At 54.9% G+C, this 14,187-nt stretch overlaps 4 protein-coding genes across 4 annotated transcripts; 2 read left to right on the top strand and 2 right to left on the bottom strand.

Moving 5' to 3' along the window:
- Positions 1-204: 204 nt before the first annotated feature.
- On the bottom strand, positions 205-5,594 carry SNOG_04421 (hypothetical protein; the record flags this gene model as incomplete). The annotated part of the gene is made up of 3 exons (XM_001794787.1): positions 205-816; positions 940-2,802; positions 2,883-5,594. 3 exons carry the CDS (start codon positions 5,592-5,594, stop codon positions 205-207), a joined length of 5,187 nt encoding a protein of 1,728 aa, XP_001794839.1.
- An 807-nt stretch (positions 5,595-6,401) lies between these two features.
- SNOG_04420 (hypothetical protein) lies at positions 6,402-9,052 on the top strand (the record flags this gene model as incomplete). Its single annotated transcript, XM_001794786.1, has 2 exons — positions 6,402-7,045; positions 7,068-9,052. Exons 1-2 carry the CDS (start codon positions 6,535-6,537, stop codon positions 9,050-9,052), a joined length of 2,496 nt encoding a protein of 831 aa, XP_001794838.1. The 5' UTR covers positions 6,402-6,534.
- Positions 9,053-9,289: 237 nt separating this feature from the next.
- On the bottom strand, positions 9,290-10,513 carry SNOG_04419 (hypothetical protein; the record flags this gene model as incomplete). The annotated part of the gene is made up of 1 exon (XM_001794785.1): positions 9,290-10,513. One exon carries the CDS (start codon positions 10,511-10,513, stop codon positions 9,290-9,292), a length of 1,224 nt encoding a protein of 407 aa, XP_001794837.1.
- A 596-nt stretch (positions 10,514-11,109) lies between these two features.
- Positions 11,110-12,693, top strand: SNOG_04418 (hypothetical protein; the record flags this gene model as incomplete). The annotated part of the gene is made up of 1 exon (XM_001794784.1): positions 11,110-12,693. The coding sequence occupies one exon, from the start codon at positions 11,110-11,112 to the stop codon at positions 12,691-12,693; it is 1,584 nt and encodes a 527-aa protein (XP_001794836.1).
- Positions 12,694-14,187: the final 1,494 nt, after the last annotated feature.

Genomic DNA, 14,187 nt, shown 5'->3' with positions numbered 1-14,187 from the left:
CCAAATATGCGATTAACAAGAGGGGGAATATACGCTATGCTGAACAACTAAAGAAACACCACCGCTGCTTCCTGAGCGCCGCGCCATCATTGTGTACATGTCCTCTCCCAGGACAACTTTCCAATCATAAATCGTGAAATTCCAAGCCTAGCCTGGCTCGAGATTCTACCCTTCCCAAAACGCCTTGCCACTACTGCCCATTATTTACTTCCAAATCTGCCACTTCTTCTTCTTGGGCGGAACAAAACTCTCCTGACTCATCTCCTCTCCTCTTCCACTATGGCTTCCATCGTCCTCGTCGTCATCCAGGCTGTCGTAGTCGTCGTCTTCATATCGACCTCCACCAAGGTATCTGGCCCCGACGCCGGCGCTGCCGTTCCTGCTGCTGGGGTAGCTAGGGTAAGCAGCCGTGCGGTCATAGCCGGCTCTGGGCATCTGCGCATACTCCGCTGTGATGGGCCTAGGCTTGCGTTGCTCGGCGCCAGGCGTTGCGTGGCCTCCTCGACTGCCATGCGCAGGATGTACAGGATGTACAGGATACGCAGGCTGGCCCTCACGGCCTCCCGACGAAAAGTAATCACCGGGACCAGTGTCCTGCCTGGCTTGCATACCCATTCCGTTGCGGGAATAGGGCGAGCCGGGTCCACCTCCTACGATCGCGGGATGAGGAGGGTACGAGTCGCGCTTGTTGCGCGAGGGTGTATGGCTGAGTACATGAGCCTCCTGTTCAAACTGTTCGCCTCCATGTTGATTGAGAATACCGCCCATGGACTTCCTGTGCACCTTTGGATCAGGATCCGGGACGAGTGCTGGTAGCTGCGATTTATGTGAGGAATTGTGCGTCGGCTGTTTGCGGGACACTGTGTTGGATCGGAACGGCAACCCTGACGTGTCGGCGGTTGTATGAGTTGATGTCTGGCTTGGGTGAGGAGCGCTCACGTGCCGTTTGGCCGCAACAGAGTTCCAAACCGGGGATCTCGCGGCAGCACCAGCGACGTCCATGCTTTGCCGTCGATCTTGGGGTGGCGGTGGCGCAAGGTTGCGCGACATGTCGACATTTTGAGGAACTACGTCTTGAGTGCTATTGGTGTAATAGCCTGAGCTCAAGCGATTCTCAGCAGGGGCGGCTTTTGCAGATGTCAACGAGTTGCGCTTGTTCTTTGACCCGAACCCTGGAATGACGATCCTGGGACCGACTTTGTGCTTCTCACGCGCACGCTCCTCTTCATCCTCCGAGGAGACCTCTCCCAGTTCGCTACCACTTTCACTACCTGACATGGAGTAGCCGTCGTCGCCAATCTTCGCTCTCTTTCGTTGCTTGGCACCACCAAACATGCCACCGAACATGCCTGACTTGCGAGGTTGTTTCTCCACCACACCGTCTACAGGAGCAGTGTAGTTGAGGGCTGGGACGATCAGGCGGTACGGAGCAGTGATACCCGCAGGATCGTGCTGCGAAACCTCCATGTTCAGGCAAATCTCAAGCCCACCCTGCAGGTTAACAAAATCGCCTTCGCCTTGCTGCTTCAAGCCTGACTTGCCCAGCACACTTGGGCGACGATGGAAGGTTGACGGTCCGTAATCTGCGCTACCGCGATTGCCAACGCCTGGTACGCTCTTTGCAGAAGTCGGACGAGGAACATTGTCGACAGATGCGCGGCGCTTGAACAGAGAAGTCAACGAGTTACGACGGGAACGAGGCCTCTCGGACTCTGATCGATCTGGCGAAAATGATGATTGTGGCTGATGGTGTGCACCTGTCTGCAGTTCGTCGGCGGCTGCATTCGATGGGTTGTTGTAGTACGACACGGGAGGCCCACGGGATCGACCAGGCCGACCACCTTGATCACTACTGAATCGCCTCACCATCTGTCCCAGAGAAGGTCGTCGTGCGTCTTGTGGTGTGGGGGGTGGCGAAGGCGTGCCAGGAGGTGTGGACCCTGGCTTGAACTCTCGGATGCTGCACCAATTGCGGTGAGGTAAGAGGTGATTGTTGTTCCTCTTCTTGCCATCGACGCCATGGGTGAAGATTGGTATCATGTTCTCGTCTGTTTCATGATCCATATGGTGAATCTTGTTGCGCTTGTTGATGATGTCGGCCATCATATCAGGAGGCGGAGTGTTGACGATAGCGGAAGAGATGACGTTCATCATGTAACGATGATCCTTATCCTTGGGGACGTTCAGCTTCTTGTTGGTGAAAAACTGGCCTACAGCTGCTAGGTGGACGTCGCCTCCAAGAATAGTGACACGAACGGACTTGGTCGATGCAATATGCTGCAGCTCGCGAATCAGCCAGTTGCGTTCCTCCTTGTGGTGCTTGGCTGTCCAGTGATCGTCCAGGTCATCAAGGATTTCTACGCCTCCATCGAACTTGTTGACAAAGTTGCCTAGCATACCAGCACGGCCCATGGCCTTGATCGGATCCATCAACCTACTGGTCAAGATGTTCTCTAGGAAGTTTAATCGTGGGTACGCGATCGGTACGCCTAGAAGGACAATGAGGTGCTTGGTTTCGCCCTTGATCACCTCTGCTTCCACGCGATCAAAGATAACATCATAAGAGTCCTCTGTGAGGATCTCGTCACGTTGCCGTTCAGTGCGGCAATCGAGACCGAGGAAGGCCACCTCGCGGCCTAGCTGCATGAAGACACTGCGAGACCGCTCCTTGATGTATGGACCTGAGCTTTTACCAAGCACCCAAGACGGTTCCGTTGCCTCGGTTTCGGCTGATACTGATTGATGTTGAAAGAGCATGTAGTACTTGAAGGCAACAGCGCCAATGCCAGTGAAGACGGGTGTCTGCATGAAATGATGAGGATATGATCCGAAGCCCTAGTTTGATTAGCTGAGATATTCTAGGGGCATGAAGTGGGACTTACGTCAATGATGTCGTGGTCGTCCCAGATGTTGACCATCGGGATCTGGGAGTTGGCCATTCCAAACAAGCCTTGTGAGAACCACATGGAATAACGGTCCAGGTAAAACTGCTCAAGCTCATTCTGCATCTCCTCGGTAAAGGGCGCATTGTGCTTTTGTAGTGGATTCTTGTTCTCTGTCCACTGTTTGAACAATGTTGTCTGTCTCATCGCAGCGTCGTTGTAGATTTGATCGCCTCCACCAATCATGACATGAAACGGTGTGTTCTGATGGGTGTTGAGGACATCGCGCCACAGAGGGTCAGGCCCACAAAACTGATTCGAGTCAACGCTGAAGGAAAACCCGTTACAGCTGTGGAACATAATGTTCATCGACTCGCCCTTGGCAGGCACCCAGAAGCCAACAGCAGGACCATGGTTGATCCTGTATGCGACGCGAGCCTGGCTGGTACCGAGCTCGATCTCAAGGTTGAAGCGCCAGAATGTGACTCCGCGCTCAGCGTGGAGACGTACGCCAGGTACTTCACGGAACTTGCCTAGTTTTTCGCCGTCCTTCTTGTGGATGCGAGAGGACCTAGCGCCTGACCCGTTAGGACCATAAGCGCTTCGGGTCTGGCAGAAGATGCCGGTGTCGTCCTCGATGCGCGACAAATCCTCGTCTTCAGCAATCTCATCGACTGGCTTCACGTAAAGAGTTTTGCCAGTGCGCGAAACCTTGTATTGTCCCTCGATGGGGTCAACATAAGCGGGATCTAGATCATGGTCATCGACCTCTCGGGGCGGCGGTGGGAGAATGTCCATAGGCTGCTTGAACAACCGCAGGGTGGGTGGCTTCGTGTACGAGGATTCCGCATCGACAGTCACAATCATGACACTGCCCCGCCATATTTCCTTCTCTTTTCCTGGGCGACTCTTGTCTCTGCGAAGTCCAGTGTAGCGCAATAGTGGCCCGCACTTGAGGTACAAAGCGGGGCTGAAAGATGTCTGCGCCGCGGGCTGGTCCGCATAGCCATCGTACGTAGGTTCTGCGTAGCCGCTGCTAGAACGCCGTCGTCGAGCAGCTTGGCTCTCCTCCCACCACGCTTTGTTCGTGTTGTTGGCCCTGGCTGGTGCATCCAGGTCTAGATCTTCCGCGACCAGGGCGCCTATTGGAGCTTTCCTCCATTCTTCCAACATGGGAGGTGCAACATATCTCCTCTCTGAGCCATCGTCGCTAGTGTCGTGTCTGAAATGATGATGGTGATGGTGAGATTCGTGAGAGGGCTGCTGTTGCAGATCAGATTCGGGCCCGGAGAAGCTAACACTCTTGCGTGTTATTGGAACTGTCGGAACGACGGGCGATTTGTATGGCTGTACTGGTTGCAGTGGCTGTACTGGGTGGACCGGGTGCTGGTTCAGGCCTCGCTCAGTGTTTTTATGGTCGATCTGCTGTTGCTGCATCTCCATTTGTGCAGCCATGATACCCCTGCTGTCTCTTCTCCTGTCGTTGCTCACGGGCCTTCCAGCTGGAACAGGTGCCGACGAGACTCTTTTGCTATTCGCGCGTGAGACTTCAGCACCTCCTGAAGTGTCGCCGACGCCCTCCAAGCCAAGTCCAGCGGCGTTTGCGATTGGCTTCCTACTAATGTTTTGCGCAGAGCCTGCACTTCGATCGCGGAAGCTGCCACTGCCCCTTGCAACGCCAATTGGCTCTTTTCCTTTGACGCTATGATTTCGCGCAATGTTGGTGTTTGTATGCGGTGATGTGTACGAGCCAGACGATGCGCGTTGCTTTTGCGATGGTAATTGCTGACGAGCGGAGGCGGTGGCGGTTTGACCGGCGGATGGATCCCATGGCTCGCTCACGTCGTAACCGATCTCAGATTCCATGTCGCTGATGGCGGGGGACATTGTCCTGTTCTGTACAGGCATCGAGACGTTACGCCTCGTGCTTGCCTTTCGGACAGGAGGAGCAGCATTGCTAGGCGCTTCTGGTTCCGACGGTCCATGGAACTCAACCACACGCTGCTGTTTTTCAGCAGCTTCTCGCGCACGACGTTCCCTCCTTTCGGCTTCGGCCTTCTCTTGTGCTATCAGCTCTGCCTCCAGTATGCGCGCTCTCCTCTCTTCCTTGCTGATGTCGTCTAGTTTGCCCTCCAATTTCTGCAAAGGCGAACGATCAGGCACTGACGGCTTGCGCTGGGACCCTCGTCGCTCCACTGCTCCAGACAATGGCTCGACTGGCGCATACGGTGGCGATCGCAAACTGATGAGTCTGTCGGCGGCGGACTGAATAATTGGCTGCTGTCTGCTGGGATTCAGCTGGATTGCTGGATCTCCTGCTCGGGTAGACTGTTGCCGGGGAGGCCCTCTGGCGCTTGCCTTGGATCCGTAGGGGTCCTTGTATGACATGGGCGGTGCTCGTGGGACGTCGGGCGCAGCCGGGACCGATTCGTTCATAGCGCCCGTCGTGGGAGGAGGGATGTGCTGACTCTGTCGCCGCCGGTGCGAAGAGCCTCTGGAGACGCCATTGGCATTGGAGGCTGTGGCGACTGGCCGGGCGGTATTGCTGGGCATGGCGTTCGCGGTGGCAGGTGGTTCGACTGGCACGAATGTTGGTTGCGCGTCTACCGGGCGACGGTAGGATGAGGCGCGCTTTTGTGGAAAATTGTCGGGGGCTTTCAGGAGGGAGGAATTGGGCACTCTCGAGGAGTGGGTGGCACTACTATTCTCCATCTTGCGACGAGAACATGTGCAGTGTCCAGTTGTGGTGACCTAATGTTAGGCGACACCTATCAATTTGATGCAATCGCAATGGCCGGAAAAATGCGAAGTGGTACTGTCACATTGGCTGCTCAGGCTAGATCTTGAACGGGCTGGATTCGTGGAATCTACCTAAGAATAGTGGATGATGCGGAGATGCTGCGGAGTTCGATGCCAGCGTGGGGATGTGCGACTGGAAGAGAACTGTAGATGCAATGCGCGGCGCGAAAAGGGCGAGAGACGGAAGTGCGCTGCAAGAAATCAAGGGCAGGATAGTACAAGGAATGGAGGTGCGATATACAGGGAAGACTCGATGATATGCATGACGGTCAGCTCATGAGCAGCGCCGCGCGTGGGGCTGGGAACCTGGGAAAGTTGGTGGTTGGGAAGGCCCAGCTAGCACGAAATAGCTCCACACCGCCTTCCCGTTCTGCCACCATGGGCCGTTCCTTCCCTTTGAGCCCCGTGTGGCTAGTGCGTGGCTGAAGCGGCATCTCTGGCACTCCCGACGCTGCAGGTGCGGCGATGCAGTGTGGACACCTGTGACACTCGATCCCCGAGATATTCACTACATCGTCGCCGAAGACAGACCTGCTGCTGCTATTCTCTCTTCTTCTCTCACCCACAGCATCCTCAAAACAACGACGTGTTCATTGCTACCGTCTGCCTTGTGAGCGCACTTATTGGGCCGATTACATCCGTTCTGGACACACTTGTCCCATCCTTGTCGGACCCTTCTCCTGCCTCAATAAGCCTACAATACGCTTTCACCCGCCAGATCTCCTCACCCCACCATTCACCGGCGAACCTCACCTACTGCACGATTCAATACCACCCTCTCGCTTCCGCGCGCCGTGATCCACCACATCACATGCTTGCCGCCTGCTCATAGTTCCCTTCCGGCGCCGTCGCCATGCGCATCCTCAACCTCTGGAACCTGCTGTCGGCTGCGAGTCTGGCAACAGCAGCCCAGCACCTCCCGCCCCGAAACTACTCGAGCCACGACTACTATGCCGTCCACATCGACCCTACCTCGTCGCCGCTAGACGTTGCCGCGCATCTGGGGTTGACGTACGAAGGCCCCCTCAGTTCGCTCGCTGAGCACCATGTCTTCAAAGCGCCCAAGCACGACAACGATATCATAGATGAGGCCAGACAGGATCTGAAGCGGAGAAGACGGAAGCGCGAGATTGGATACGAGAGCCACCCGCTCGACAGCGTGCGCTTCACACAAAAGCAGAAGATCAAGCCTCGCCACTGGAAGCGCAGTGTGATTCCTGAGCGACAGGACCGAGCTGGCATCCAAATAACGGATGCCATCAGGACGCAACGCGAGATCGCAGGCAAGCTCGAGATTCACGACCCCATCTTCGAGGAACAGTGGCACATCTTCAACGTGAAGGACACCAGGCAACGACATCAACGTAACAGATGTATGGATGCAAGGCATAACCGGCAAGGGTGTGACGGCTTGTGTGGTTGACGATGGTCTGGACTACGACAGCAACGATCTCAAGGACAATTTCTTTGCCGAAGGCTCCCACGACTACAACGACCACGAAGACCTGCCCACCCCGAAACTGTCCGACGACAGACACGGTACCAGATGCGCTGGAGAGATCGCTGCTGGAAGAAACGACGCCTGTGGTGTCGGACTGGCATACGACGCGAAGATTTCGGGTGTGCGCATCCTGTCAGGCGACATTACGGACATGGACGAAGCCCTGGCCATCAACTACGAGATGCAGAAGAACTTCATCTACTCGTGCTCATGGGGTCCTCCAGACGATGGCAAGACTATGCAGGCGCCAGGTATTCTTATTGAGAAGGCCATGGTCACTGCCGTACAACAAGGACGCGGGGGCAAGGGCTCCATCTACGTGTTCGCTGCCGGCAACGGTGCTGCTAGCGACGACAACTGCAACTTTGACGGCTACACCAACAGCATCTACAGCATCACGGTCGGCGCAATCGATAAGAACAACCAGCATCCGTATTACTCTGAAGCTTGTTCCGCCCAGTTGGTTGTCACTTACAGCAGTGGCGGCGGTGACTCTATCCACACCACGGACGTCGGTGCAAACAAGTGCACAAGCCAGCACGGAGGCACGTCTGCGGCTGGACCCATTGGTGTTGGAGTGTATGCGCTCTTGCTTGAGGCGCGTCCCGATCTCACATGGCGCGACGTTCAATGGCTCACAGTCATGACTGCCGTTCCATTCGATACCCCGAGCGACTGGACAAAGACCGCCCTCGATCGCATGTACAGCCATCAGTTTGGATACGGAAAGCTCGATGCATGGGCCATTGTCGAAAAGTCAAAAGACTGGAAGCTCGTCAAGCCACAAGCATGGTTCTGGTCACCCTGGATGCACGTCAAGAAGGCCATTCCTGAAGGCGATCACGGTCTCGCCAGCGTGTTTGAAGTCACAGCCGATATGCTCAAGGAAGCCAACCTCGAGCGCGTCGAGCACATTACACTCACAATGAACGTCAAGCATCAGCGCCGTGGCGATCTGCTTGTCCAACTTCACTCACCTACTGGAATGATCAGTCATTTGTCTACAGCTCGACGAGACGACGAAGACATCCGCGGCTACCAGGACTGGACCTTTATGTCTGTTGCTCACTGGGGCGAATCTGGCGTGGGCAACTGGACCGTGATCATCAAGGACGTCATCTCCGGAAACAACAAGAAGGGCACATTCGTCGATTGGAAGCTGCGTCTCTGGGGCGAGTCTATTGATGCCGCGAAAGCCAAGCTTCTGCCTATCCCCACCGAGCACGACGATGACGACCACGACAAGATCGAAGATCATCCCGCGCACACTACTTCAGTGTCTGTTCCTGCGGGTACTAAGCCAACCATGACTGGCAACCCCTCTGATCACCCTGATCGTCCAGTGAACCAGAAGCCATCTCAGACTTTGGCTGATGTGCAACAGACAGTAACGGCTACCTCTTCACCCACGGCACCCACGGCATCTTCCACTCCCGCTGAGAACCTCCTACCAAGCATCTTCCCCACGTTCGGTGTCTCGAAACGGACGCAGATCTGGATCTACGGCTCGCTTGCTCTTATTATCGTTTTCGTTATTGGTCTCGGCGCATATCTCTTCATCGCCCGCCGGAAGCGACTCAGGGATAGCAGAGATTCGTACGAGTTCGAGGTTCTGGATGATATCGAGGACAGGGAAGATACTGGTATGCTGGGCGCCGCTGCGGGTCGCAAGAAGCATGCGAGGAGGGGCGGAGAGCTTTATGATGCGTTTGCTGGCGAATCGGACGAGGACTTGCTGAGCGATGAGGATGGCGATGAAGGCCCGTACAGGGATCGCGATGGAGACAGGTTCAACGAGAAGTTCGAGGCAGCGGATGAAAGTGACGAGGGCACTGGTAGTAGCAGTAGCTCGGCAGGCAAGCGGCAGTAAAAAAACGGTGGTTGCGGGACTGGTATATCGTTTTTTTTGTTCAATTTCATGTCTTCGCTCAAATGAGCGGTCATTGGGTGGCGTTTTCCAAGTACAGACCAACATATCGGTAGATACATGGCCCCCAGATGGTAGATACATAGGCGCAGGGAAATGAAATGGGTATCATATCGTCTACTCTACATGCTATGCTTTTTCCTATCCTAAACGCCGTTCTGATGCAGCAGAATCAAGTGACTACGCAACCTTTCGTCCCACATTTCCCACGCCCCTTCCTACAACACTGACAACGACCTCGCCCCTCTCATTCTCCCCGCTTTGCTCGCGGAAGCCCCATGCGCTTCCGCCAAATGCCTGCGAATCTCTCGCTAGCTGGATCACCTCTTCGCTCGCGAGTACGTCTCGCCCCAGCGCAACGCGCCCGACGTCTTCCGACCCCATGGCCATGAGCATCAGCATCGTGGGCGCCGCCACACTCTCCACACACCCGGCCTGGCTAATTTTCTCCAGCAGCTGGTACGCGCACTGCTTCCCGATTTCATCCGCGGGCACGCCGCCTTCGGGCGGCGAACACACGTCTGCAGAGTATATGCAGCCTGTGGAGGACTCGGCAACGAGTGACAGGCCGAATCCCACTGCGCCTTTGACCTTTGAGCCCACTTGGCCTCTGTTGTTTGTCGTCGGCACGAGCGGCGCGGGACTCGCGTCGCTAAAGATGTATGTATCAGGGACGAATTTGTTGAGTATGCCTCTTGCCTCGTGGATCATGCGCTCGTTGTTGGTCTTGGGGACTTCGACGCAGTACGCGACGCCTCTGATTTTCTTGACTCTGCCGGGGTTCAGCAGATGCAGCGTCTTGGGCAGACGGACTTGGTGGTTGAAGACCAACTGCACCTCGCCGCCCGCGCTTTTCCCCGTCTGCGGCGCGCACGAGCGCTTGAGAATGCGGAGTTCGATGTTGCGCTCGATGCCGAAGGATTTGTATAGAGGCAGGATGGCGGTGCGCACTGTGTCGGCGCTGGGATCGCCGGAGGTAGTTGAAGATGTGACGCAGCCTTCGCCGTGGAAGGTGACGTTTACATTCCCCTTGCTAAACGGCGCGAGGATGCACAGCGGAATCAACCACCAGCTGACTCCTCTGCGCGCGCATTCTCGTGGGATTTCGTGGCGGATGACGCCGCCGGATGCGCCGAGGCCTTCTGCAGAGCCGGTGATGAGGCCGGGGCGGAAGACGAGCGTGGTGCCCGTCATGCTGAATTGAATCTGCGAGCCATTTGTGACGGCGTCGAGGAGCCGGATGAAGTTTGTTTCGTGCCGTGTGAGACCTGGGTTGGTCGATGTGGAGCGGATTTGGGAGATGCGTACGGGGCGGCCGGTGAGGGTCGCGAGGAGGAGGCGCGTGGTGAGGTGGCGGTGGCCAGTGAATTGGACGAGAGCTTGGGGGGATTCGTCGGTCGCCATGTTGAGGTCTTTTGGGGTGAGGTACGAATTGCGCGATGTGATCTGCGATGGGGTTGAAGATGGTGAACTTTTGGTCGCGAACTTTTCTTATCGATAAGGGTGTTCACCACAGATCCCTGCGGCTTACATAAGTTGGGGATGGTATATCAGGTCTTTAATTGGCACCATCTATCAGTCCCTATTATCGATTATCTTTCAAACCACAGCCTGGTGTATACCAGAGACTGCGTTCTAGATTGACTCGAGAGTGTATATTGCTTCAATTACTGTATCACACAAGAGGTAATTCGTGGAGGTTATATCCAGGAGCTCTTATCAGCGAATCGTAGCAAGCAAGCTCAGGCTCATGCTGTAACAATCTGTCCCAACCTTGTTCGACCGTTCCGTGATGTGCGGTGACTGTTCGGTGAATAGTGTGGGGGTGGACCCTGCACCTACGCGTCGAGTCGCGTCCCACCACGCGATCTTCGAGTCTCAACGTTGCTACGACGATTTCATACACAGTGCCGCACGCGCATACGCTGCCGCCCTGTTCTATCTCGCTTTCGTCCTTATTAGCTCAATGTTTCACGACCTTCAAAATCGTGTCACTGAACATGCCGCTATTGTCGAGACGCGCTGGGAAGCTACTTGGCACGGTAGGCGGCATGAAGCATGCAGGCGACGAAGTCCATGAGGAGCCAATCGCGAAGCGGAGGCAAATCCCAGCGAAGCAGAACCCGCAAGACGAAGAAGATATCAACGCGGAGCCCGAGTCGACCGATGAGGAATTGAATACTCCTCAACCACGAGCACCGCGTCCCCACATTACTCTCGCGCCCAGCGCACCTGAGCCAGACGAGCTGAGAAAACCGCAGAGGAAGGTGCCGAGTAAAGTCCAAAATGTACGGCCAGCATCTCCACAGGAAGAGGAACTCCGTCAGCCACGCAAATCGAATAGGACGCTGGACAATAATAAGAAGAACAATTCAGCAGCCTCATCACAGTCTTCCTTAAGATCGACCCAAGATAATCCGTTTGACTTTGGGATGGAGTATGCCAGTCAAGGTTCTAACAAGAGCAAGAAAGTTGCCAAATTTGGTGGTGGTATCAAGAACATACATGCAGCACCACCTAAGGCAGCACCACCTAAAAGAAAGGCACCTGCAATAAGTGTTCCCAGACAGAACAGGACCATTTTTAAACAGGCGAGCAAAGCAGGACCGACTGTAGAGAGCGGAGACAGCGATTCGGAAGTTTCGATGCTTGACCAAGACGAACTTGACGATGTTCTGAAATCTTCGTCGTCACAGCCTGTTCCTGTTGTTCGACAAAATATGCTCGAAGACAAGGAGCTCAGACAGACATCACGAAGGGCCAAGCCCACGGTTCTACATGGTCAGTTAGGTGACTGGATGCAAGATCGGGCTCCCGAGTCGTCTCAGCCTGATTCAAGTGCGCCCAAGGAAGAGTGCGGCGACTTGGAAAGCTACCTAGAACAGCTGCCCAAAGAAGAGGAAGAGGGGTCGCAGTGTCCTATCTGTAGGACGCCTGTACAGAAAGACGACTATTGGGACTACTGGAAAGGGAAGAACAGAACAGTCAAGAACCAGAACCAATTCTGTCGCTCTCACAGGACGAAATCTGCGCAGGAAGAGTACAGGAAAGAGTATCCGGAAATCGTTTGGGACGACCTTCCTCAGCGCATCAAAAAGCGCCGCATGGACTTATACAAGATACTACACAATGAGCAGTCGAGTACATATCGCGACCGCTACGAACCAATCGCACTCACAGGGAGGGCGGCAGCAGTGCCTTCGAGACGAAAAGACCTTCCCGAGCATGTGCAGCAGGAGCTTGAATCTCACGCTCTTGACGATTTATCAACGTATCCGGGCTATTACGGACCTCACGGCAGGCGACTCATCACCGAGACGGTCATGAAGGTGCTCAAGAACGAAATCAAGAAATGTGCAGACCCAGTCGTACAGGGTTCTGGACCGGCTACTTTCGTGCAAGCGGTGCTCGTTCCTGAGGTTGCGATCATGTTGATCATGGAAGATTGTCTTGTGGACAGGCAGGCAGCTGAGGAGATCCGCGAGAAGACGTATGAGTTGGGCATGTTGCTGAACGAGGAGATTGAAGACAGTATTGAAGGTCACGAGCAGAGCGATGATGAGAATGAGTACGGTGGGAGGTGACGCGATGTTCTGGGACAGCAAATGCTGTTACTTGCCACGACGGATATTCCCGTCGTTACAGAGAGGCGTTCGCACCACAAGTCTGTCTGTTTATATGGACTTTGGCTATACCTTTTCCAATGATACCCAATTATTATCTCCCTTACATCAACCTCTACACCTCAAATATGGCGCAGAATCAAAGCCTCGGTCCTCAGTCAGTCACTTACTGAGAGCCCGCACCCTAAGGGAGCGGCATGCCACACCGAACGCCACCGTCCGACCATTCAAAGACATATCCTACGTGGCTTCAGCCTTGACTCATTCACGCGGCACAGCCATAGCGTTATCTTCATTCGTAGTCTGTGCCGCTATGCAACTGTCGAATCGAGAGTCCCACGCTAAGTCTGCAGTGTTGGCTGATGCTGACTCGTGGGCGCTGCGAGCTCCTGGGGCTTGCAGAGAACGGCATGCGGAGGCGTTCTTGCAGCGTGCGGAGTCGCGTTCCGTTTTACTTCGGGCACGGTCGTAGGTGGGATAAGAAACATGAGCTATTTGTTCTACTCTGCGGCCATGTTTTCATGTGCAGAGTCGCGTGATATCTGTGTCTCATGAAACGATGATACGATTCCTCATCCCTGCTGCGTTGATAACTTGGCTTGGTCTTGGCTGGTGATGTGTTTGCAAGGGTAGTGGCGTGAGGATTCAGATACCGTGTGTGCGGTCTCTGGATTCGAACACGAGGGATCTACCCGTTGAATGTTTCGAGAAGGTCAAGCATGGCTTTGAGCGTTCGGGCTAACAGATGGGGGATTGTATCCCTGCTCTCAAGCTTTCCCGGTGACGTACAGGCAGTGCTCCGAGTCGAACAAACGCGTTCGTCATGTATAGACAATTCTCTTATCTACAACGGAGTAAAAGCACATACAAAGAACATTTCGCTTCACTGACATGCCAAGTTTGGGCTTGAATTTGAGTTTGCTGAGATGGGAAGACGGGCAGGCGAGGTTTCCATGACGCTGTGTTCAGCGCCTCTTCGCACTTGTCTATTGTAGATTATACCTGCCAGAGGACTTAGGCTCGATTCTCTAGGTCTCTCGACTATCTTGCGACACGTCGTTCGCTTTCAGGGATCCAATAGTCTTTGGAAACAACTTCCAGGCCTATAATAAGTGCCGCCGCAGGGCGTAATAGTACCAAGAATCACGGGTGAGCAGCTCCAGGGTCCCGGTCGTCGCGACGGATACTTGGGTTTGGCGCCCAAGCGGCCTTTATTAATTTCCAGGGCGTCTTCTTAGTGGCGTGATGTGGTGCCTGTTAGGGCTGTTGCGTGGGCTGCCAATCCCGGACCCCCGCAGAAGAAATATGTGGGGACCAATCTGGGGGGATCTGCGCCGACTCGACGGCACGGAGATGCTAACATCAAGCGACCTTTTTGACTGGATCGACTTCATGTCTGGACTGTCAACGTTCTGGCTAGTTGGAAGTAAATGCTCGATCAGTCCGCGGGAAGAA

Source organism: Parastagonospora nodorum (genome assembly GCF_000146915.1).
Source record: "Parastagonospora nodorum SN15 chromosome Unknown scaffold_6, whole genome shotgun sequence".
NCBI lineage: Eukaryota > Fungi > Ascomycota > Dothideomycetes > Pleosporales > Phaeosphaeriaceae > Parastagonospora > Parastagonospora nodorum.
Note: the sequence above shows the minus strand (reverse complement) of the source record. Positions and strands in the feature narration are given on the sequence as shown.